Here is a 22,807-nt window from a genome sequence, read left to right as displayed (position 1 = left end):
TGCGTTTATATCCAATACGTTCAGAGGTCAAGTTATTATTGCACACACATTATAAGGTCAACCAACTATGTCTTTATAATTCGAACAGCGTGTGACATATTTTCGCCAACTTCGGGCCCCCAGGCCAAGGCCAAATCGTGTTTTATAATTGAAGAGATCAGATATGCATAATTTCAGTCTGCAAAGTGCAAGAAGACAAGAGGTCAAATTTTCTATGTTAAAAATAGAATCATGGCGGTATATAAATATATGCTAGGCATGTTTGTTCCTCTTGTTGTTTGTGTATTAATTTTTATCATCATCATCATCATCATCATCATCATCATCATCATCATCATCATCATCATCATCATCATCATATCATCATCGTCGTCGTCGTCGTCGCCGTCATCATGCTCATCAACATTAATACCTGACTACTACTAGCCACACCAAAACAGCACACCAAACCAACGAAAATAAAATCAAACCAATTAATCAATTTTGCTGCAAGTCCTCAGAGAAAATCACATTGGTGATACCGTCCATCACTAAAATATCAATCTTAGACGTGTAAGAATTCTTAGGCGTGTAAAATCTTAGGCGTCTAAGATTTCATTGGTCAATAATTGAATACGCCTAAGATGATTGGTTGTTTGGGATTTCTGGTCCTGTGATTCGTTGATTTAAGTCTACCGCGAATTTCTTAGACGCCTAAGATTGCATCTTAGACGCCTAAGAATGCATCTTAGACGTCTAAGATTGCATCTTAGACGTCTAAGGTTAGGCGTATTCTTAGGCGTATTCTTAGGCGTGTTTTGAAGCTTTCCGCCATCCATAGTGAACTACCCACACCGGTCAAAAGGAAGTGTCCAGCCACATATTTATAGCTATTTGGTATGCTTTATTCAAATCCGCAATGATGCATTTTTTTTCACAGCAGTATAATTGCAATGTCAAAGTCGTACTTTAGGGTCAATGAGGCCAATCACAACAATAATAACGTTTTATTCTTAGGCAGATATTAACAACAGTTCAATTGGCAGAGACTATGCCGGCTATTATTGGTCATGGTCGCAAATACACTATTAAACTGAAATACGGAATAAGATACTATTACCATAATAGTATTTTCAACTTCCAATCTAAGAGTAGAGTCTGAGAATTTTGATGTAACTTTCACCTGTCTCTAGACTGAGTAATTCATATATTTTGCCATGGCTGATATCATACCGGTAACAACACACGGCGACGGCAGCTCCTTCCTTCCAGAAGACGAAACGGTCAAAAAAACAAAACCAAAACTTAAGAAACAGACCTCATTCTCTGTTCCTCCAGAGGAAGCACCTGGACACGAAAATGGGGACGCACCTAAGAAGAAACCTAAACTAACGGAACTCAACTACAAAGCTATAGAAGATGCGTCTTGGCGGTATGGATGGGTGTGTTTGAGACCTAAATTCCTGCAATATCTGAACAATCCAAAAGGATACCTATTCTTTCTTTGTGTGTTTGTTTTTGCGCAAGGTTTCACAGTCAACGGTATGGTTTATGTTGTGTTGTCAACATTAGAACGACGTTTCAATCTACCAAGCGTTAGAAGTGGCTTCATATCAAGTACCTATGACTTAGCTGTAATGTGTGTGGTTGTGTTTGTTACTTATTTCGGTGAACGCGGACATAAACCGTTCATTCTTGCTATAGGTGCCTTTTTATTTTCTATAGGTTCTGCTACATTTACATTACCTCATTTTTTAAGTGATCCATACAATTATGAATCCGTAGAGTTTGAACTATGCAAAGCCAATCGCACAAATCCCGAAATATGCAACACAGAAGAGGCTGACAGCTTAAGTCGATTTTATGGGGTGTTCATCGCGGCTCAAATCTTACATGGTGTAGGTTCATCTCCTATTTATACGTTAGGTTTGACGTATATTGATGAGAATTTGCCGCCTAAATCTGCTGCTATTTACACAGGTAAGAGACAATTAATCTGTTATTCGCATAAATTTTATTCTATTGTATGTTAAGATGCTCTTTCATATCAGCTATAATCTTTGTTGTAAATTATGTATCAGTATTTGGTACATTATAATTGGTTATGATTTGTTGAAACTATTTTTCTTATCACATCCGTAATTCTGACTTATTGATCAAATGATTTATTTTTGTGATTTATTTTCCTACATTACCTTGCTTTTGTTGCTTGAGACATCTGTTGGTGGGTGGGTGTATGTGGGGTGGGTGTGTGTGTGTAAATGTATGTATCTGTATTCGAGTGTAATTCTTAATTCTAGTATTATATTAATTAGCCTGTAATATTTCTTTTAAGGTGGTGTAACGCTCAATTCAGGCTCTTGCCTTTTGTTACATCTCCGCCATCTTTTTTAAATTCTATTTTGCTGTTTTGTTAAATTTGCTTGCATGTATTTTGATATGATGGAAATAAATAAAATATGTATGTATGTATGTATGTATGTAAGTGTTACACTTAATTGCTCCATAATAACTTGATTTGACAATTCAGGGAGTACTCTATTTACTTTAAGGCTGACAGTTGAATATGTTTCTTCAGGGAACTAAACGTTGGTCGTACAACAGAAATTTGTCATGATTTGAGCAAATCGACGAATACCAGAGTATTGTAAACCGTATCTATGTAATTATCCCGAGCGAGCAGAGTAGCAATGACAAAATTCTGATTTGCCTTCCAATAACAATTTTTTTGTCATTTTACTATAAAAGGAATGTTTATGATAGTCTGGGGTTCATCAAAACATGCTCAGTTTGAGATCACAACTACTTCTAATTATACATTTCCATGATTGTACCACTTTGAAATGCAGGTATCTTGCAGGCAACTGCTGTATTTGGCCCAGCATTAGGATTTGTCTTTGGGGGATTCTTTCTGGATATGTACACCGACTTTCATTTGGACGTAGGAGAGTAAGTACAAATTAATGAATGGAATTTGTAGGGAATAAAGGTACAACTACAAACTAGCACAGCATTATTTACTAATGTAAAGCTACCCGTTTTTGTTTTGTTTTTGTTTATGTTTTTGTGTGTTCCAGTCAGTCGCATTCGAGATCTGGGCCTGTCATTTACAATATCTTAAAACCAGGACATACAAAATGAGCTACGCCTCGCCTAGGCCTTATGTCACCCCGGTTTGTTTGAGCCTCGCCTCGCCTAGGCCTTATGTCACCCGGTTTGTTTGATCCTGTTAACATGGTTAATGCGAAATTTATCACTAAATTGCAGAAGTTGCAAAAGTAAAACGTACTGTTATGGAAAATGAAATAAACATCTCAAAAAAAGTAACTAACCCCCCTTTTGGCCATTATTCAAAAAGGGGCTATTGTATTACAAATATGTAAAATGCGTTGAAAGCAGAATTTATTTCTGCACATTTTGACACCTCATTTGTAGCAAATGACTAAATATTGACGTCACAGCGTACATTTAAATCAAAGTAGCCCAAGATTTGAAAGTTGCAGTAAATTCTATTGATTTTGTATTCAGTGTAATGGAAGGAAATACCGTGTAATGATATCTGAGTGTTTTTGTATTGTAAAAATTTGTATGTAAGTGCAACTTTCAAATCTGGACCTCACTACATTAAATTGACCGGTGTTTTATTGTTTTCTGGGCTATCGTATCAAATGAGGTGTCAAAATGCGCAGAAATAAATTCTGCTTCCAACGCATTTTACAGATTTGTAAAACAATAGCCCCTTTTTTAATAATGGCCATTATTTAAGGGGGGTTAGTTACTTTTTTTGAGATGTTTATTTTAAACGCATGTCTGTGAATGTATGTTATTGTTCATCGTTAAAGATCTAAAGATTCGAGCTAGCAACATTTCGGCATGTAAGACGTATTGTATATATATTTTGCACAGTAACCAAGTTAGAATTGTTCGATATTTCTCATTAACAGTATTGATATCACACCAGATAGTCCACTATGGGTCGGTGCATGGTGGTTAGGATTTCTCGTTAGTGCCTCAATAGCTTTAATAGTTGTATTGCCAATGCTAGGATTCCCCAAGCATTTACCTGGTAGGTAATTCCAATTTATTCATATTAGTATAAGTTTTTTTTAATTATCTATACAGGGTGTCTCAAAATGATGATCAGTACTCATCCTACAGTTTAATGGTATTTTGACGTTTCATTTGACTATTGAAAATCTGCAAGATCTTTCGTCGCACTACAAGACATCCATAGTGCCTGTAAACCTAAAATTATTACTATTAGCTAGTATTGTATTGGAAAAATAATACATTGACCGAACGTCGTATTGTATATTGAAAATGTTGTGACACGTACTGGTCAGTTTGTGACTTCCTGCATATAGGCTATCTGTTGTGACAATTTATTGGCATTCACATTGAAACCAGCTCATAAAATGAGCTAAAAGCCGCCAGGGAAGATTATTAATTGTCACACGCAAGTGATTTTAGAGTTGTGGGAGGACAAGATGTTGATTCAGTTATCAACTATACCATTTTGACCAAAATATCTCATACCTTTTAATCTAGTGGCATTTTCCAAACTTTATTTTGATACACCCTGTATGATGGATAAGTCATACTACATTCTCATCGTAATATTTTCCTTTTTAAACGATAATTACAATTTTCATAATTCAAACTTATCTCAGCAATCCAGTAACATTAGGCCTAAAAGTACTTTTTGTTGATATTATACTTGATATTATGTAGCTACATATTAATTCCTACAACAGTGCAAAGTTATTTTAATAACGTTGAATGTCGCTTGTTGTTTTTTTTATAGCATACCACATAGCTCAATTGAATAAACATCGAGAATCTCGAGCAGGATCAGAGGTCAGTTTCAAACCGGCACCAGGTGTGGCGAAAGTCGCTCATCTTCCTTTGTCTTTTTTGGCACTTGCGAAAAACCCTACATATTGCCTGATTGTAGCGGCTGCAGTATGCGAAACGTTTATCATGGCTTTTGTGTCTGCCTTTGGGCCTAAATATGTAGAATCCCTATTTACCATGACGGCGGGGAATGCTGCTCTATTAATTGGTAAGATCTTTTGTAGAACTTAAAAACACGTTGTATTTGTACATTTATCAATAAAAACGCTAATATTCTGTTGACTTGTGTTGAGGTATAAAAGAGTCTTCAAATAATATTAATATGAGTACTTAGTGGTGGAAACCCGTGATAAAATTAAGATTTCAATTGAACAGTAGATATTTTTTCAATGACCAATCAAAGCTTTGATTTTTCGTTCTTGAGAATGTAGTTGTTTCTTTCCTTATATTGCTGAACATGTCAACCTCATCTTCATATTTACGTAGCAGCAAATAGTTTATGAATTCTGCTCCGTCATTTGAAATCAAATTTGGCAAAGATTTAAACGTCTTGTACTTTATATACAGTAGGTGATTGAGTATACCGTACAGCCTGTCTCAAAAAATTGTGCAATTGGAAAGCGCCATCTTTGGCAATAGAGAAAATACTGTTGTGACATGATTCTTACATCAACGTTAAGGGAGCAGTCCTAGCTTTCAATTTCAAATACCGTTTGTTTCATTCTTTTGCGCCACTTTTTAGAAAATTGAATAGAATGTTATATCCAAATACATGTACAGTACAGTTAATAAAAGAACATTCATTTGTAGGATTAGAAATGATTATGTAACAATTGCTCAGTATGTAATTAAATTGATCTTCACATGATTTTGATTTTACAACAGAGTGTTCAATATTTGTTTGTCTTTTAACATGTCTTGGGTGACAAAGAGAACACTATTAGCCACGATAAAATCATTGACATGTACATGTATGTAATTTTACAGCAGAATGTGAAATATTTATTTATCTTTTAACCTGTGTTAAGTGGAAAAAGAGAATCATTATACCTGTATCATGATAAAACAGTAAAAACAGTAAAACAATTACTTTCCATGTACAGCCGTCTTCCCTAGATTTACCCTTTCGTTGTTAACTAAACATATCTCGAGATTAAAACAAGCAAATTGAACAGAACAAACGGCATTTAAGCTAAAACTGCGCCCTTGCCGTTGATGTAAGTATCATGTCGCAAAAATATTTTTAATTGCCAAAGAGGGCGCTTTTTACTTTGACAATTTTTTTTATTGCGGCAGGCTGTATATTCATTTTTTGCAAAAAAACAATCCTTAAACAATTCAATCCCAGATCAATCCCAAGATGAATGTTTATACTCTGATACTGAAACATATTTGCCACATTCATGGCATTATATTGTATTTTCTTTTCAGGCGTAATAGTCGTACCGGCAGGAGTAACAGGTAATCTGTTAGGAGGGTGGGTTATCAAACACTTTAACATGACGATACCAATGATGCTGAAGGCTATTCTATGCAGTATTATATTTGGATTCTTCGCAATGGCTATGTTTATTGCAAGCTGTCCAAATCCACACTTTGCTGGCGTTAATGTTGGATATACTAACAGGTTTGAATATAGTTAATCATCAATTCAAATGCATTATCATCTACTTCAGCATCATCACAACCACCACAGCAACAACTACCAAAATCACCCAACCACCACCACCACCACCAACTTTGAACAGAATAACGTACTTCTACAACCTTCGTAAGACTAAATATTGTTATTTCAGTGCCATATTGTTATCTCCTTTATAGCTCAAACATCGAAGGCAATTTAACATCAATATGTAACCTAGACTGTAACTGTGAAGATGCCTATGACCCTGTGTGTGGTTCCGATAATATCATGTATTATTCATCCTGTCATGCTGGATGTACAATGCTACTGGATCCTGCCGATGATGGGACTAAGGTATAAAGCTTTTGTTCAAGCTGTTAACGCCATACGGTATATCCTGCCAAATCAAATGCTCATTTCGAAAACTTTGACCTCTTTAACTGACTTACAAGAAACACGTCAAATTTATCCACAGGAAATTTAACAGTTCCGGCAAGTTAAGTATGAGATGATAATAATATCATAATTTTGAAATACAAGTTCAGCACGGGGTAATTATGTGGGGTTTTGTTGGTCTAGGTTTTGGCGAGGTGCCAATTTGAAGCCGATTCAACGCAAATTTAGAAGGGCCTTCTTTTTCCTCTGTGCCTCGACTATATTTATAAATGCGTATTTATAAATACGCACGTGACCACCTCCGCGCTGCCATTAAAGCTTGTAGACAGTTGCGTAAGTCTCGAAGTGACATTCTACACAGCGGGTTGTCTTCCTGTACATTTGAATGCAAAGGCGGTAAACAACACGATACTGTACAGTAAATGTTTCTATTTTGTTCAATTTTGTGATTATATTGTTAACGTTTCCTTCGATAAATATTTTTCCGTCTGCAAATACTTTCAAAATGTTGTTTTTGTTAACATATTACAAATTCGGAATCCCCCATGTGTAATAATTTTGCTTTTCAACTAATACTTAAATTTGATGATAACTATCTAAACAGTTCTCATCCTTTTTCTGTACAGTAGACTTCGGTTATATATATAAATGCGCTTTTATAAATGCGCACGTGACCAGATGGCCAGCGCCATATTTGCATTACATCACTGTCAATCACTGAAATACGACCATTGAGGGAGTGGCTACAGTTGTGACCTTGTTTCGTGGCTAGCACTGGCAAGGAACATTGGCTGGAGGTTCGATGTTCGATGCTATAAATTTGCAAGGATAAATCATGGATATCGAAGGGTCATGATTATTGCACAGCACCCCCATGTACAAACATATCTAATTTTTATTTATTTATTTATTTATTTATTTATTTATTTATTTATTTATTTATTTATTTATTTATTTATTTATTTATTTATTTATTTATTTATTTATTTATTTATTTATTTATTTATTTATTTATTTATTATTGCTTATGTACTTAGGCGACGAAAAAAGAAAACCATGTTCTACGGGCCCGACCGACCCAGATTTTGAACAAATTGAGAAATTTTTTTTTTTCGGTACAAATAAATGTTTTTTATTTTCTCAAATTGCAAATTATTTACAGATTTTGGTGATTTTTTGGGTAATTTCAACAACAAAAAACCGACCGACCGACCCTACTTGAAAGGTCCGTCCCCCCGTAGAACAGAGTTTTTTTCTTTCTTAGCCTTACTTATAATTTTATAAATATTATTGTTCCCCCTTTCGGCTAGGCAAAACCCACCCTCCCCCCTTTTACACTCATAAATTAATTGTTTATTTGCTAAGTTTCCCCTTCCGTGTAAAGTAAAACTTTATAAGCCATTTGAACCAAACTGAACAAAATTGACGTATACAATTACAATATATAATACCATGACAATAATGTGTATGACGACCATACTAGAAGAATAAACCATGCATAACATACGTGATTGTACGTCAAATTGTCATATAACGTATGAGCGTGATGTATAGTATACGAGTCTTCCTCAACATCTTCCAGCCGGGATGATTAGATCATGTACAGTCATCTACGTATTTATACTCTAAATTGTACGTCAAAGGGTGTACAGATTACGGATTTAGCATGGGGACACAAAAGGTGCTTAAAACACATTTTGAATTTGTTTTTTTGTCCATTTTGATACTTAATTGAATGTGAGCGAGCGAATGAGTAAGTTGGGGTTGAGGAGGTCGGTCGGGGACATCTAGCCTATTAAGAGGGTCATTATTCCAAAAAGGGCTTAAGTTATAGTTTCGTCAATTTACGTTAAACTTAGAGTTAAAATTAGGGTTCAGTGGCGGCACTACGGGGGGGGGGGAGTGGAAATACCAAATAATTAAATCCATGACCCATTCCTCCCGAAGAAAATGACAGCCTCCTAAGTTCCCTATCATCACGTGCAAAATTATCAAATAACATCACCGGCAGCTGCATAGTTCTGACCTTAATGCCAGTAAGAATCACATTTCGTCATCAATATCGCCAATTGCCACGCCCATTTTGCACGGAAATACTGAAATACAAGTTTTTAAATCAGCTATATCTAGCTTTTCCGTCATTAATTTTTGTCCGTAATGGAAAATCTAAATAAAGAGTGTATGTTTCGCTCAAATAATTTTGCCCTTTGCAATCAATGCCACTATTTTGCAAAAATAATTTTCCTTGTAACCTGTTATTTTCGCCTATACTTTTCCGTGTGGAATTTGTGTACATCCGGGTACCTTACATCGTTGAACACGGTATGGCGACTTGTAGATGTCACGTGCGCATTTATAAAAGCGCATTTATATATATACCCGAAGTCCACTGCTGTATAATGGTCAATGGCATAAGGAGGTTGTTTGATGTGATCATTTATCAAGTTTTCTAACAAAAAACATTATATAATGTTCAATTTTGGACCTGAACTATACCAATCATAATACTAATTACAGAATGTCCGTCCGTCCGTCCGTCCGTCCGCGCGCTATAGCGTTCGCGTGGTGCGACATCGCGTTCGCGCGGTGCGTATCGCGTACGCGCGGTGCGATATCGCGTGCTCGCGGTATGCTATCGCGTAGTATCAACTGGGGTGTGCGCAGAGTACCGCATCGCGCATCGGAAAGCATTACAGTGTGACTAACAGGTGCATCTCATCGGACCAATAGGCCTATTAACATAAAAATCATCAGTTATGGTAAGGCCTATATAACCTGTTTGCGTTCACATTTCTCCCGATTGAATTGATGGCCTACATCCCGGGCCTACATCCAGACACTACTAGAATTTCGGGGTATTTTTGGGTCCTCCAATGTGGTAGCAGGACAGGGCTAGGAAGAGGCGAACGATGGGTTTTCAGAATATGGGTACCGAAGTAAGCGTCACAGCTACAAAACAGAGTTGATTAAGTTGTGTCTTAATCATTGAGAGACGTATATCGTAGTAGTTTTGACAGGTCAGGACAAGTATTATGGGTAACGGGTGTTGGGTAATTAGAGATAGGCCTATCACGAGAACCACCAAACCCAAGAACCGCGAAATCTAGTATCAACTAATACTGGATACCTCCCCAGCCATCCCCTTACCTCATTGGCGATCTAGATTAATAGTTGTTCAGCACATTTCATTTCTACAGCAATATGGGGATTGCGCATGCATAGTAAATGGCACCGATTGGGGCGGATCAGCCGTAGCAGGATTGTGCAGAGAAAAATGTGACATCATGGTGCCATATTTTATTGTGTTATTTGCCATCCTGACATCTACGTTTTTCATAGCTGTACCATCACTGACATGTGTTCTGAGGTACGTGCGGTTCAGGATCTTTATATTTGATTAGACAGTTGTAACAAATCTTTTATCTGTCCTGTGCGCAGACATTTTTGAAAATTGTTTCATATGCGAAATTATGAACGTGAAGTCGAAAATGGAATACAAATCATTTGTCCTACAATGGTCGTTTATTAACTATTAACTATAAATACAATTGCACATAAATATGCTAAAATAAATATAAATTCACCAGGCTTAATAAATAATAACATTGGTTGAAATCATTATTTTATATTAACCAATCTGTTAAATAACAACCATTTGTTTAACAATATTTCTAATTTCTTTTTTTGTCACAGATGTGTAGATTACTCACAGCGTTCTTTTGCACTCGGTGTTCAGTCGGTTCTCTCTAAAGGTCTAGGTAAGTCAAAACAGGTAACATTTATTGAGATGAAGTTAGCAAACTTCGAGGCAGTTGATTCCAATTTAAAGGAGTATTTCGTGGTCGTAGCATCTTCTATGATATTTTTTAGTAGATGTCCACGAAAAAAAAGCTTATTTCCAAAATTTCAGTTGATTTCGATTGGGCGTTTGCGAGTTATGCACGATTATGTGTATTACATTGCTCCATCATGTCCATAGTCAATGTGTTGTAATTTCGTTTAATTCAAATTTGCCAGAGGTATAAAAATATCAACTATTTTTCCGAAAAGTGGGGGGGGGGGGGGGGGGATGCTGTGGATCACGAAATGCCCTTTTAAACAGGCCTGCGAAAAGCAATTGGCTTGACGCGAAGGCGGGGAGACTAAAGCTATAATTGAAGAATACGCATGCGTTAGACACATGTGTCTTAGATCCAGCATTGTTGTAACCGATCTACCCGACATTGTCCTTATGAACTCTCAGCCTCCTGGTACAGGGAGCACAGCCATGTACAGTTACATTTACAAGTGTGGTGTATGTGTTCTAACAATCCTTGGGATTATGTCTCTATCAATAATGCAGACCAGCGAAATATGATTTATTGACTGGTAATGTAAAAGACGTAAATCATAGGATGATGAATTTGCTTTTTCAAAGTTAAATGAAGCTTGTGTGCACTGTGGCACTCACATAACGCCCAACTACTATGTAATGGATCTAAACTCCTCATACTGCAGTTACTGTCCGTTTTCCTATACACAATACACAGTGCTCTTTCCCATTGACGCGTGACCTTTACAAATAGCCCTACGTTAACAGTATGGGGATATGACTAGTTAACGTCGCTGTGTGAAAAATAACCGGCCAATATTAAAAGTACTCTTCTAAAGTTCTAGAAAATATAGTTTTTAACATGTCCTAAATTTTTAGCTAATTTAGATGTTTGGAAATATTCGTACTTTGGTGTTTTAGTTAATGTTATAGGTAATAGTACATTGCCTAGTTAACGTCGCTGTGTGAAAAATAACCGGCCAATATTAAAAGTACTCTTCTAAAATTCTAGACAATATAGTTTTGTAACATGTCCTAAATTTTAGCAAATTTAGATGTTTGGAAATACTCGTACTTTGGTGTTTTAGGAAGGATATGTAAACGACAGATAACACCAAAAATATGAAGAAATTATTTCTAAACCGTGTTAAGTCAAAAATCATTATGTTGCTCATTTTCAAGAATGCTGGTTTACAAAAAGCACGACATTGTCTGATTTCGTGAACAAAGCCACACATAACATTGTTTCCTTTCGTTTCCTTTATAATCGGTTACCCAACTGAAGCTATGAATATCAGCTTTATGCGATATCGCACATGAAAACAGTCACTTGTGCACAACCAGAGAAGATCCGATTTAATCAGTTGAGCTGTTTCAATGAGTGTTATCTTGGTTTAATAGCTTTTAATGGGGTTAAGTCCTGCAAAGGTCGAGATGAATTCTACTGTAGACATGACTGCATCATGTCAACAAAAGTTTGGAATTTTTTTCAAATCGTGTTGCATATTAGCTACTTTATTCCCCTTTACAATGACACCACATTTGAAACCTTTTTCACGCCTGAGTATACGTCATGTGAATATAGCGGGGTCTCAAATCGAATGTACCAAATGGACCATTATGCTGTGCTCAAACAACAGTAGTCACTAACCACAATACGGGTGGAAAATTCATAAGCAGCCACAACAGCCAGGCACCTCCTCCTCCTCATCCTGCTCACCAGCATGGTCACACGTTGCTGTGGAATGGAATTCCATTCTTCTACCAGGATTCGTCGCAGGTCATTCAATGTGGTTGCATTAGCTACTGTAGCACGCACAGCACGACCAAGCTGGTCATACTGCAGTTACTGTCCGTTTTCCTATACACAATACACAGTGCTCTCACCATTGACGCGTGACCTCTACAAATGATGTATGTTGGAAGAATGGGCACTTGACTAGTTAACATCACTGTGTGAAAAATAACCAGCCAATATTTAATTTATTCTCCAAACTTCTAGCAAATATATTTCTCTAACATGACCTAAAATTACAGCTAGGTTAGATGTTCAGAAATAGTCGCACTTTCGTAGAATATGAGTGAGGGCAAAGCAAAGCTTATATTGGTAACGGACCGCTCCGTTCTGAAGGATGCCACAAAAAAACGGTACAAGCTACATTTAAATTATTCTATGAAATTCTAGAAAATATAGTTTTGTAACATGTCCTAAATTTTTAGCTAATTTAGGTGTTTGGAGAGGGTCGCACTTTTGTGTTTTAGGAAGGATATGTAAACGACAAATAACACCAAAAATATGAAGAAATTATTTCAAAACAAGTCAACAATCATTATGTTGCTCATTTTCAAGAATGCTGGTTAACAAAAAGCAGGTCATTGTCTCATTTCGTGAACAAAGGTCCACATACCATTGTGTCCTTCCGTTTCCTTTATAATCGGTTACCCAACTGAAGCTATAATACCAGCTTTATTGCGATATCGCACATGCAAAAACAGACACATGTGCACAACCAGAGAAGATCCGATTTAATCAGTTGAGCTGTTTCAATGAGTGTTATCTTGGTTTAATAGCTTGTAATGGGGTTTAAGTCCTGCAAAGGTCGAGATGAATTCTACTGTAGACATGACTGCATCATGTCTCACAAGTGTTCAATCGGGTTGAGATCTGGGCTGATCGCTGGCCATTACATTCTCTCTACAGTGGCGTAGCGTGGGTCATCATATTGGGGGGGAGGCATGATGGGGGGGACACTGGGTATGATTGGGGGAGGGGGCACAAGCCATTTTAAGGCCATTTTCCTACGGGATTTTCTAAATTTTCAGGGGGTGAAAATGACGTTACACCGCTGTAGAGAGAATGTAATGGCCTGCCATCAGCCCAGATCTCAACCCGATTGAACACTTGTGAGACCAGATTGGTTGTGCTGTGCGTGCTGGAGTAGCCAATGCAACCACATTGAATGACCTGCGACGAATCCTGTTGAAGAATGGCATTCCACTGCAACGTGTGACCAGGCTGGGGAGCAGGATGAGGAGGTACCTGGCTGTTGTGGCTGCTTATGAATTTACCACCCCGATTGAGGTTAGTGACTAGTGTTGTTTGAGTACAGAATAATGGTCAATTTGGCACATTCTGTTTGAGACCCCACTACATTCGCAAGATATGTACTCAGCCGTAAAAAGTGATTGTTAATGTGGTGTCATTGTAAAGGGAATAAACGTAGCTATCCATTTAAAATATGCAACATGATATAACATGACATGTATGTCACAAATAATCTGAGATATAGATGCGTGGAAAAACTTTCCAAACTTTTGTTGAGGAGTATACTAAAGTCCATTCCTATAACATAACATGTACCTTTCTAATGTTGATGTGGTGAAATTCGATATCACATTCGATATACGGTAATATACTAAAACAAAGAAACGAGAGGTTATCATGTAATTATAAAGATTATAAAGTAACGACATTTTCATGTGATGCCATTCTTGAACTCGCTTTCACTACACTGCAAAAACAGTGTTTAGAAATTGAGGATAGATTGGTGTTTAGAAGTTAACTTTCTAGCATTGAAACACTTTAATGTAAACACTGTTTTTGCAGTGTAGTGAACGCGAGGTCAAGATGTGCATTACGTGTACCCTATAATACGTGATATCGATGTTTACCCCATCAACGGCAAGAAAGTGCCAATTATAAAAATTATCTATAACATAGACTACATGCTTACTCTATTTCGACTATGGTAAGTTTCCCCAGCTTTGTAGCCGATTATTAACTCGATTTTTAGTTTCTGAACAATAGAAAAACTAAAAAATGTAAACGAAAGCTGTCTTGATGAACATGGCCCAGTTCACAAACCATATGACAATCATCACAAATTAAAATTGAGTGTGCCAGCCACCCCACACTAAAACAAAACAAAAGTGTACCACCCACTGTCGCAGAATTTTCCAATATTTCCCCTCTGTTGATTAATTATTCTGTTCTTTATCCTTACAGGCTATGTTCCAGGACCAATCATTTTTGGCGCCTTAATAGACAAAGCTTGTCTGTTATGGGAACGTGAATGCGACAGTGACGAAACTAAGAATTGCTGGCAATATGACAACAAACAACTGGCCTACACTATGATTGGCATGGCGGCTGTCTTGAGGTTCCTATCTATATGCTTTTACACGGGGGCTTTATGTACTTACAAACCCGCAGAGGATGGGCTTGAGGGAGTTGAGAGTGAAACCACTGCTTTGTTTAAAAAGGACACTGAAAATGGCTCAGTAATCACACATTCATCAAGTTATAAAGCCATAGAATAGAACATGTAGACAGGAAATCTAGGATTCCCTGAGGATGTAGAGTACCCGGAGACATTGTGTTTGAACATTGACACTCAATGTAGGCTGTATAGAATGTTAGTCATTCGGAGGATCTGTGTTCGGAGTAATATCTAAGAATATAGGCTGAAAATAACTTTCTTTATCATATTAATTTATTTCTGTTAACTCAAGGAAAACAATAGTCAGTATATGATATTGTAGCTTCCCGAATAGAGTCCACGGCCCTGCACTTCTTAGATCGCCTTGATAAAAGTTCGAAGCCCTGTCGTCAACAGAGGGCAGTAAACTCGAGGTAAAGAATATCCCATATCGCGCTAAATGAGCTGGGCAGTAACCGTAGAAAAAGCTCGTTTCTGGCGAAACTTGACAAGTAACTTGCACATATTTCTAGATACAGTTACTATAAGGTCGTGCGATGTATTCAAACCATTTGTTAACCATTTCTTTTTTAGGGAGCAATAATTATTTATCATGAATATTATTGTCATGTTGATGACACCATAGTTACTCGCATTTTGTTCATTTTTAAATTTTGAAACATTTAACGCTCAAAAGTCACACAAAATCAATCGCATATATTTTTCTTTATTTCACCAGAGTGTCCTTGCCAAGATTCTAGCATCAGACCATGCGCTTTCTCAAGATACAGCCATCATAAGTGTTAGGTCACTTCTGTTTAATTCTTATAATTTGTTTCATGCATACAAAATAGCGATGCACGTTTTTGTTGTGTTTTTGATAGGTTTTCATGTCCGATTTAAACGATAAAACATTATTCCCTTTAGAAAAACAATATGGCAAAAGATACAACAGTTTGTAACATTCTCCATGAACTTAACCATCTATGTTTGGATTGTGATATAATTAACGTGTGTAATGAGATTTTCTCTTTCTGAATCTGACTTATAAAATATTATTTTTTCATCACCATTTCTCATCAAATTCATACATTTCTGGGTCAAAAGTCAGGTAAAACACTTTGTGGTTTTGAAATTTGGTTTAGAAATAACGCTAATAAAATCATTTGGGTTGATCAAGCAGTTGCTTTTTATGATTTTCAAGGCAATATGCATAAATGATGAATCTGCATGTACATAATTTTTCACTTCAGTAAGCTCGTCTTTTGACCAACGTTCATTATTGATCACGGGTTATATTGTATGCGATTGACATCAAAGAACCACATGTGTATGAGCTTGTGCATTGAATTGAATTACACAATGGTTATTCAGGTTATTGATCGCTAGATGGAAGCGAACATGATACATATTACGGGATTCCATATCTGTGCGGGGATTTGAACCCTAGCGACCAGAACTATGAACACTTTAAAGTGTTAGCACCTTGCAGGGCCGTGAGTCACTAGGCTTTAAAGGTGGGTGTGCTATTTTTTTCATAAAGGGGAAAAGAGGGATCACATTGGCTCGTATACTCCGCTAGTGAATCGATGGCTATTGTTATACGAGGCTCACTCAGTCATTTAATGAGGCAATACAAACGATCGAATTTGGTGTTGAAATGAGCAAAATTTTGAGTTACACCTTTTCACTATAAAATTAATTTTCTCGGCCAAGTGAAAAGCAATAATTTTCATTTTTTTCAGTAAATGTCAGGAAAAAAACTATAATGTTTGGTACTCTATATTTTTTTCAAACTAAGGTATGAAATTTAGACTTCTAGTGTAAGATTTTCGATTTTCACAGGCTTCAACTTGCCCCATGAGCTTTTCTGGGTTCAACGTTTTTGCTTTTCAAAGTAACAAAATTCGCTAATGAAAGATATTTCTGTCTGTCTAAAGCAAACTAGTCTTTTTAATTCTGTCTTTAATTATAATAACCACTTGACCAAACAAAATAGACATTCTGATGCAGTCGGTTTCAAGTTCTTACACATGATGCCCTTGTTTTGAACGCACACTGATACACATATCCCGAGTTTAAGCGACAAGACGCTGTTGTTGGTGCATTAACCAATCATACGTTCGCGTTGGAGTCAATTTGAGCAAGAAATCCAATCGATGTTATATTAAACAAGTTGCCGTTCCAGTTGAAGTAAATTTTCAAACTTCATTTCGCAAACTCTCTAATGTCAACGTGCACCGTGCGTATACCGTGCGTTTGTATCAGAAAGGCAAATCGTAGTCTCTTTTTATACGGCCGATATCACACGCATTTTAATGGACAAATTTTCACACCTCACTGTTGCCCTATTATAATGATTTCCTACAAATAAAATTGATAGTTGGACTTTCCTTCGTATTTTCATTATCCTTGACTGTCTTTAATATGTTGTTAAATGGACACATTTTGTGCATTTTCAACGTTGTCTCCTCGTTCATTTTGTACGTGCATAGTCTTCAAAACTGGTTTAAAATACGCGACCTCGCCTCGATACAGGCATGACAGGAGAAGAGTGATTTTGAATAAAATCGCAACCTCTCTATTGCTAGGACGGTATACCACACATTAATAAATAAACAGATTGGAATTGTCCATGCCTGTGCCCTCTAAGCGTACTCGAATTCAGCTGACGCCGGTACAGCGTTCAGACCTGGCGACATCGCGCGAAGTTTCTTTTGTGTAGACAAAAAACACGCAAGAGCTACTTGAGATCATGTGGGCGCACTGGTAAACAGAAGTCAAAGTTCATACTTAGTGCCGAATTGGCATTATATTGCCTGTGTGCAGCACAAAAGAGGAACTTTGACCGGCAATAGAAATGTGCGCCAACAAGATCCCATCTTACTTTTTGGACGATCGGTTAGAGGGGCTTATGTATAACTGAATGCTGATAACAAGTAAAAAAGTTGGGATCATGTAAAAAAAATTGGGATCATTTGGGTGCACTCATTCAATAGCGGTCAAAGTCCATAGTTGGACTAAATTATAATTCTGTTCAAGTGGACTTTTTGTTTTTGTTCAACTGGCCTTACTGGTTTTGATCAAAATTAAAATTAAAGAAAAATAAATTTCGGATATTATATTGATGGCTACAGTATCACGTCATATATCCATGACGTATCATCGGGCCGACTGTCACAGTAGCGTTGCCCCGGGATGGTGGGGGTTGGGGTGGGCCTGACAAAAAATGAAAGAAAAAGTGCCCCTCTGACAAAAAATGAAAGAGAAACTGAGGAGGGCAAAGGAAAAGAAAAAGGACAAGGAGCCCATTTTCTAGCAAAATTCAGGGCCAAAATAGTGTAAAACGCAAATAAAGCCCTTTTCAGTCGGATAATGGGCGAAATTAGTGTAAAAGGCCTTTTTGGGAAGCTCAAAGACATACAGTCTCTATGTATTGTATGATGCAACTGCAATTTTTTTCGTCTGTGCCCCCGAAATTTTACTTTGCTTCCCCCCCCGACCAAGAAAGCTGGCTACTCCCCTGCCGACTGATCTTGAATTGGCTCTGTATTCTTGAGTTGCGACGTCACGGTGGTATAAATGACGTCACACTGGAGTCGTTGAGGAATTGTCCTGATGGTTGGTTCGTAACTCTTTCGGGGGAGGGGGTTACTTTTTAGCATTTTAAACTAAGAGGCATAATTTTATGCCTATTTTTAACACCAGGATTTTTGTAAAGGAAATATCCAAGGACTATGGATTTATCTGACATTACTGAAAAAAAAAAGCGTCTGAGTGTTATCTGTTCCAGCTCCATTGATACCACGTCGTTGATTGTCCTGGATAGAATATGCATAATGTTCACTGACATAGCCATCCGAAGATCCAAAGACATTAATGAGATATCACTGGATATTGCAGCTGAAACGTACATTAAATTTTGAGCCTTCTAGAAAGCAATTGCATCAAGCGTTAATTTAATACAAATGAGCTCATCTATAGCTGTATAGTGGTATGTGTAGTTTCTATGCATAATAATAGATGACGCTACCGCACCGATTTTATTAAAAACTTCGGTCGAAGTTTTGCCACAAGTTTAAAAAAATAACGGTTAGTTCATGAAAAAGAAGAAGTGAAATTTAGCAATACGCGACGAGGTTTATTTGCCCGTAAGAGAGCTCTATTGTTCCGCTATTGTATCCGCTATTGTAGCCACTATTGTATTCTATTCATAAAAGCTACTGCAAGAATCGCGGCAATCCCTGATATTGCTGGTGTCTACCGCCGGCGTTTCGCATTTATTAACAATCAAAATTATCCCATACTCTTACATTTATAGTCTTATTCTCACCTTTTATATAATATTCAGAAATTGCAATTCGGAAAACTACTAACTTTTCAAGTGAAAATATATATTCCATCGAAAATATATCAGACTTAATTGTATACATAGAAATCTATTATACCCAACCCATAAGTGCCCAATGCACCCAAATATCCCCGCAAATATCTCATACACGATTTTATTCATTCATTTTGGGCTTTAAACACTCAGAAGTCGTCCTAAATGGCAACATCATCAGCATGATCAAACCCTCTATGACTTGTTTACAAGTTGATGCTTTACAAATTACCCTCACTTGACCAAACACGCATAATACATGATCGAAACACCCAGCAGAGTTTTACATAAGATTATGTGGCTTGTCTTAACGATTCAAAAGATGCCACTTTCTTACCCACTGACACTAGCTAATTTGCATGGCAGAAATCTATAGTGCGGACACTCTTCAGTCGCAAACCAACAAAATTCGTGCTATTTTGGCGTTCTTGCAAAAGAAATCTCGTGAATCGAGTGCCCTCTCAACAATATCCATAGATGTTTGCCAATAATGACACACTCTAGAAACGCCAACATAAATCACCCAACAGCTTCAGTATCCAAATCAATAGGAACAGAAAGAGTATGGTCTACACATTCCAGGAAAATGTTTTATTTGTTTCTTCCGCCATTCTATATTTCCCTAAAATTATCAAATTTTTCTCCAAAATCCTATGTAAATGATTCTCCACGCTACGCAGAAATTATGTGCGATAAATCATACAAATTTGCCACAATTTTACATCACTTTAGACAGTATTGCAATATCTTGATGATTTTTAGGCATTTTGAACGGCAACTTGACTATTTTCAGAAATCAAATATCGCGCCAAGGGGATGACACTCTTATTCACGCATTCATTTACAACGCAAACTTGTATCGAATCCCGGTGGTTTGCGACCAATGAAATGTCCGCACCCCTGGATTTATTAATCCCTGGTATGAATTATGTATTAGATTTGTCAAGGCAATAACCACGATCCGTTTTGTAATAATATAAAAGCACTTGCAATAGAATCCCGCTGAGTTCAATGAACTGCGCCCTGAAACCGATGGAGAAGTGCCCCATAAAGAAGCTATCCCATTGACCTCTATTAACAGGTCAGTGAGCTCTCCATACACAAATGAACAAGTACAATAGGACAAGGCCAGCACCTATTACCTGCTTAGTAACATGTTATTTTGAAGTCTTGAAGATTAGTAATCGTCTGTGCATATGAACTGCGCATTTATGATGCAAAATATTAGTTCTATATAATATAAAATTACAAATACTGGTATTATGATATACAAAACGACTAATAAAATCATGTCATCATGGCGTCATGTCAAAGGTTCATTATATCCCGTATGTTTGTCTAAATTCATATATATATTTGAAAACAATTTCTACACCAATTTAATATGTACTCAGGTGGAACCTTGCTTTTTTAATTTTCATTTCTTTTTATGTAACAAATTCAGGTTTTTCCATTACGCGGGGCCGCCGGGCAATACAAATTTAATGCTAACATTGAATGAACGCAGAATCAAGAATGGGCGTTTCTAGTACATACAGCGTCTGACTATACCTGAGGACCTAGCCTAAGTCCCATGGGCTCCAAGAGTGGCTCTCCATACACACATGAACAAATACAATGACGGGCCGCCATTGCTCTCCATACACAAATGATCAAATACAATGGCGAGTCCGACTGCCATGCAAATGAGCCAAATGAGCTGACCCTCTCAAGGGTCTGCTCTGTGATAACACACTGATCATACTGATCTTTATGTTATTACAGCGAGGCCCACATACAATCATGATACAATGTTCAACACAAAGTGAACGATGTTATAACTTGGAGGGCTAACAAACCAACACCGCCAAATTCGACTGACGTGTGTACAACGTGGGATGCTATTAGCTCGAGATACTCTAGCTAAAATACAGGTTTACATTTACTATCTTACATTATCTTGCTGTATTTCAGCTAGAGCTCCAAACGACAAGCTTCCGGGTTTTTTGGAGAACAATACTGTTACGTAAGATGAAGAAGAAACCCGCCTCGGAGCCCGCCCTACTCATTATTTCATTGTACTTATTGCAATTTGCCTCACACATTACGTAATCAACACAAAGCTTTTGTGAGGATTAGTGAGTGGATAAGAAATATTGACAGTGGAGGATACGAAGGACACGCCGATTCTTAGTTGTCAATCATGAATTGCCGCAACGTATTAATATTTTACTGCATGGCATTCCGCAAACACCAAGACAAATTATGCCGTATTTTTCCAAAGATCATCTAATATGAAGTAAGCTGAATGCGATCTGTACTTTTGTAACATTCCGATCGCTTTTGATCACCTATTATCGGCGAATTTGCTTGAAAACACGTGAGTTCATGTTGTGTAAACATAATTAGCATAGACACAAATGAAATTACGATGCAATACAATGCAATTTGAATGCGCAGCAGATCTATAGAAATAACGTTGCCCGGTTTTATGCAGAATTAGACCCTGTCTGGATGCTATGAGGAAATTGAATACTCGTTGTCTGATCATGCATGTGTGTTTATGGTTCGGATAGCGGTTACTTAGCAACTCTCGTTCCGCCTTGGGTTTATTGAATACACTCTATATAAAGTCATCAATATGTCGTTTCCAGTCCTTGGCTGAACTATTGGGTTCAGCTATTAATTTTTTGAATAATTCTGTTACCCCATAGCATTAAAAAACTAGTATTTTGATAATTAAAATAGCTGGATGCGGTATGCAGCTGACTGGGGTGGTTACGGGTCGTTAAAACCACTAGAACCACAAACCGCAAAATATGGATATCCAACTAGTTTGCCCCGCAGGGCTACAAAGAACCGCTAACCGCGAAATATGGATATCCAACTAGTTTGCCCCGCAGGGCTACAAAGAACCGCTAACCGCGAAATATGGATATCCAACTAGTTTGCCCCTCGGAGCTTCAAAAAACCACTCACCCCGAAATATGGATATCCAACTAGTTTGCCCCGCAGGGCTACAAAGCACCATTAACCGCGAAATATGGATATCCAACTAGTTCACCTTGCATGGCTACAAAGAACCACTTAGCGCGCAATATTTTTTTACCTCAAAAAAAGAATTTATATCTAACAAAAATCGTTTCAAAACGTAAAAAGCGGCCAAAGTTTAAAAATCTTTCCTGTGTGGCTTTTCACCCTTTTTTAAACTTGGTCCCATTTATGAAAGTTTTAAAGACCCATACGAAGTCATCTATAGGCTACTTGTTGGTTTTCTTAGTTGTCAATGTTTATTTTGTAGAGCAAATGAATTAATGTTCGTGCGTAATTGAAGTTTTTTTCCGTATAGACGTTATAATGTATTTTGTAGCAAATACTCACTTTGTTAAATTCTTCATCGTCATGTGCGATTCTGCGCCTTATGTACAGATGTAGGGCCTATATGTAGCAGGTTGACACACAGTCAATTTGCTAAGTATATATAATACTCTACTACTCTTTATGATCACGCAATATAATAAAACATAAACCTTGAAATGTTTTTGATAATACATACGGTAGCCTACGTCATATTGCACCGC

General features: G+C 37.2%; 1 protein-coding gene across 1 annotated transcript; it reads left to right on the top strand.

The window, feature by feature from the left end:
• Positions 1–1,196: 1,196 nt before the first annotated feature.
• On the top strand, positions 1,197–14,996 carry LOC140159416 (solute carrier organic anion transporter family member 4A1-like). The gene is made up of 9 exons (XM_072182887.1): positions 1,197–1,959; positions 2,829–2,928; positions 3,924–4,045; positions 4,784–5,041; positions 6,265–6,460; positions 6,655–6,811; positions 10,051–10,220; positions 10,547–10,611; positions 14,671–14,996. The coding sequence occupies exons 1-9, from the start codon at positions 1,197–1,199 to the stop codon at positions 14,982–14,984; spliced, it is 2,145 nt and encodes a 714-aa protein (XP_072038988.1). The 3' UTR covers positions 14,985–14,996.
• Positions 14,997–22,807: the final 7,811 nt, after the last annotated feature.

This window comes from Amphiura filiformis, chromosome 8, assembly GCF_039555335.1.
Source record: "Amphiura filiformis chromosome 8, Afil_fr2py, whole genome shotgun sequence".
Classification (NCBI taxonomy): Eukaryota; Metazoa; Echinodermata; class Ophiuroidea; order Amphilepidida; family Amphiuridae; genus Amphiura; species Amphiura filiformis.
This window is presented reverse-complemented; position numbering and strand designations above follow the sequence as displayed.

Bases quoted from the DNA above. Each gene is read 5' to 3' on its own strand.
- LOC140159416 (XM_072182887.1), top strand. From the start codon at position 1,197: ATGGCTGATATCATACCGGTAACAACACACGGCGACGGCAGCTCCTTC. The intron at 2,929-3,923 runs GTAAGTACAAAT...TCTCATTAACAG, and splicing joins TTTCATTTGGACGTAGGAGA to TATTGATATCACACCAGATA. The intron at 10,221-10,546 runs GTACGTGCGGTT...TTTTTGTCACAG, and splicing joins TCACTGACATGTGTTCTGAG to ATGTGTAGATTACTCACAGC.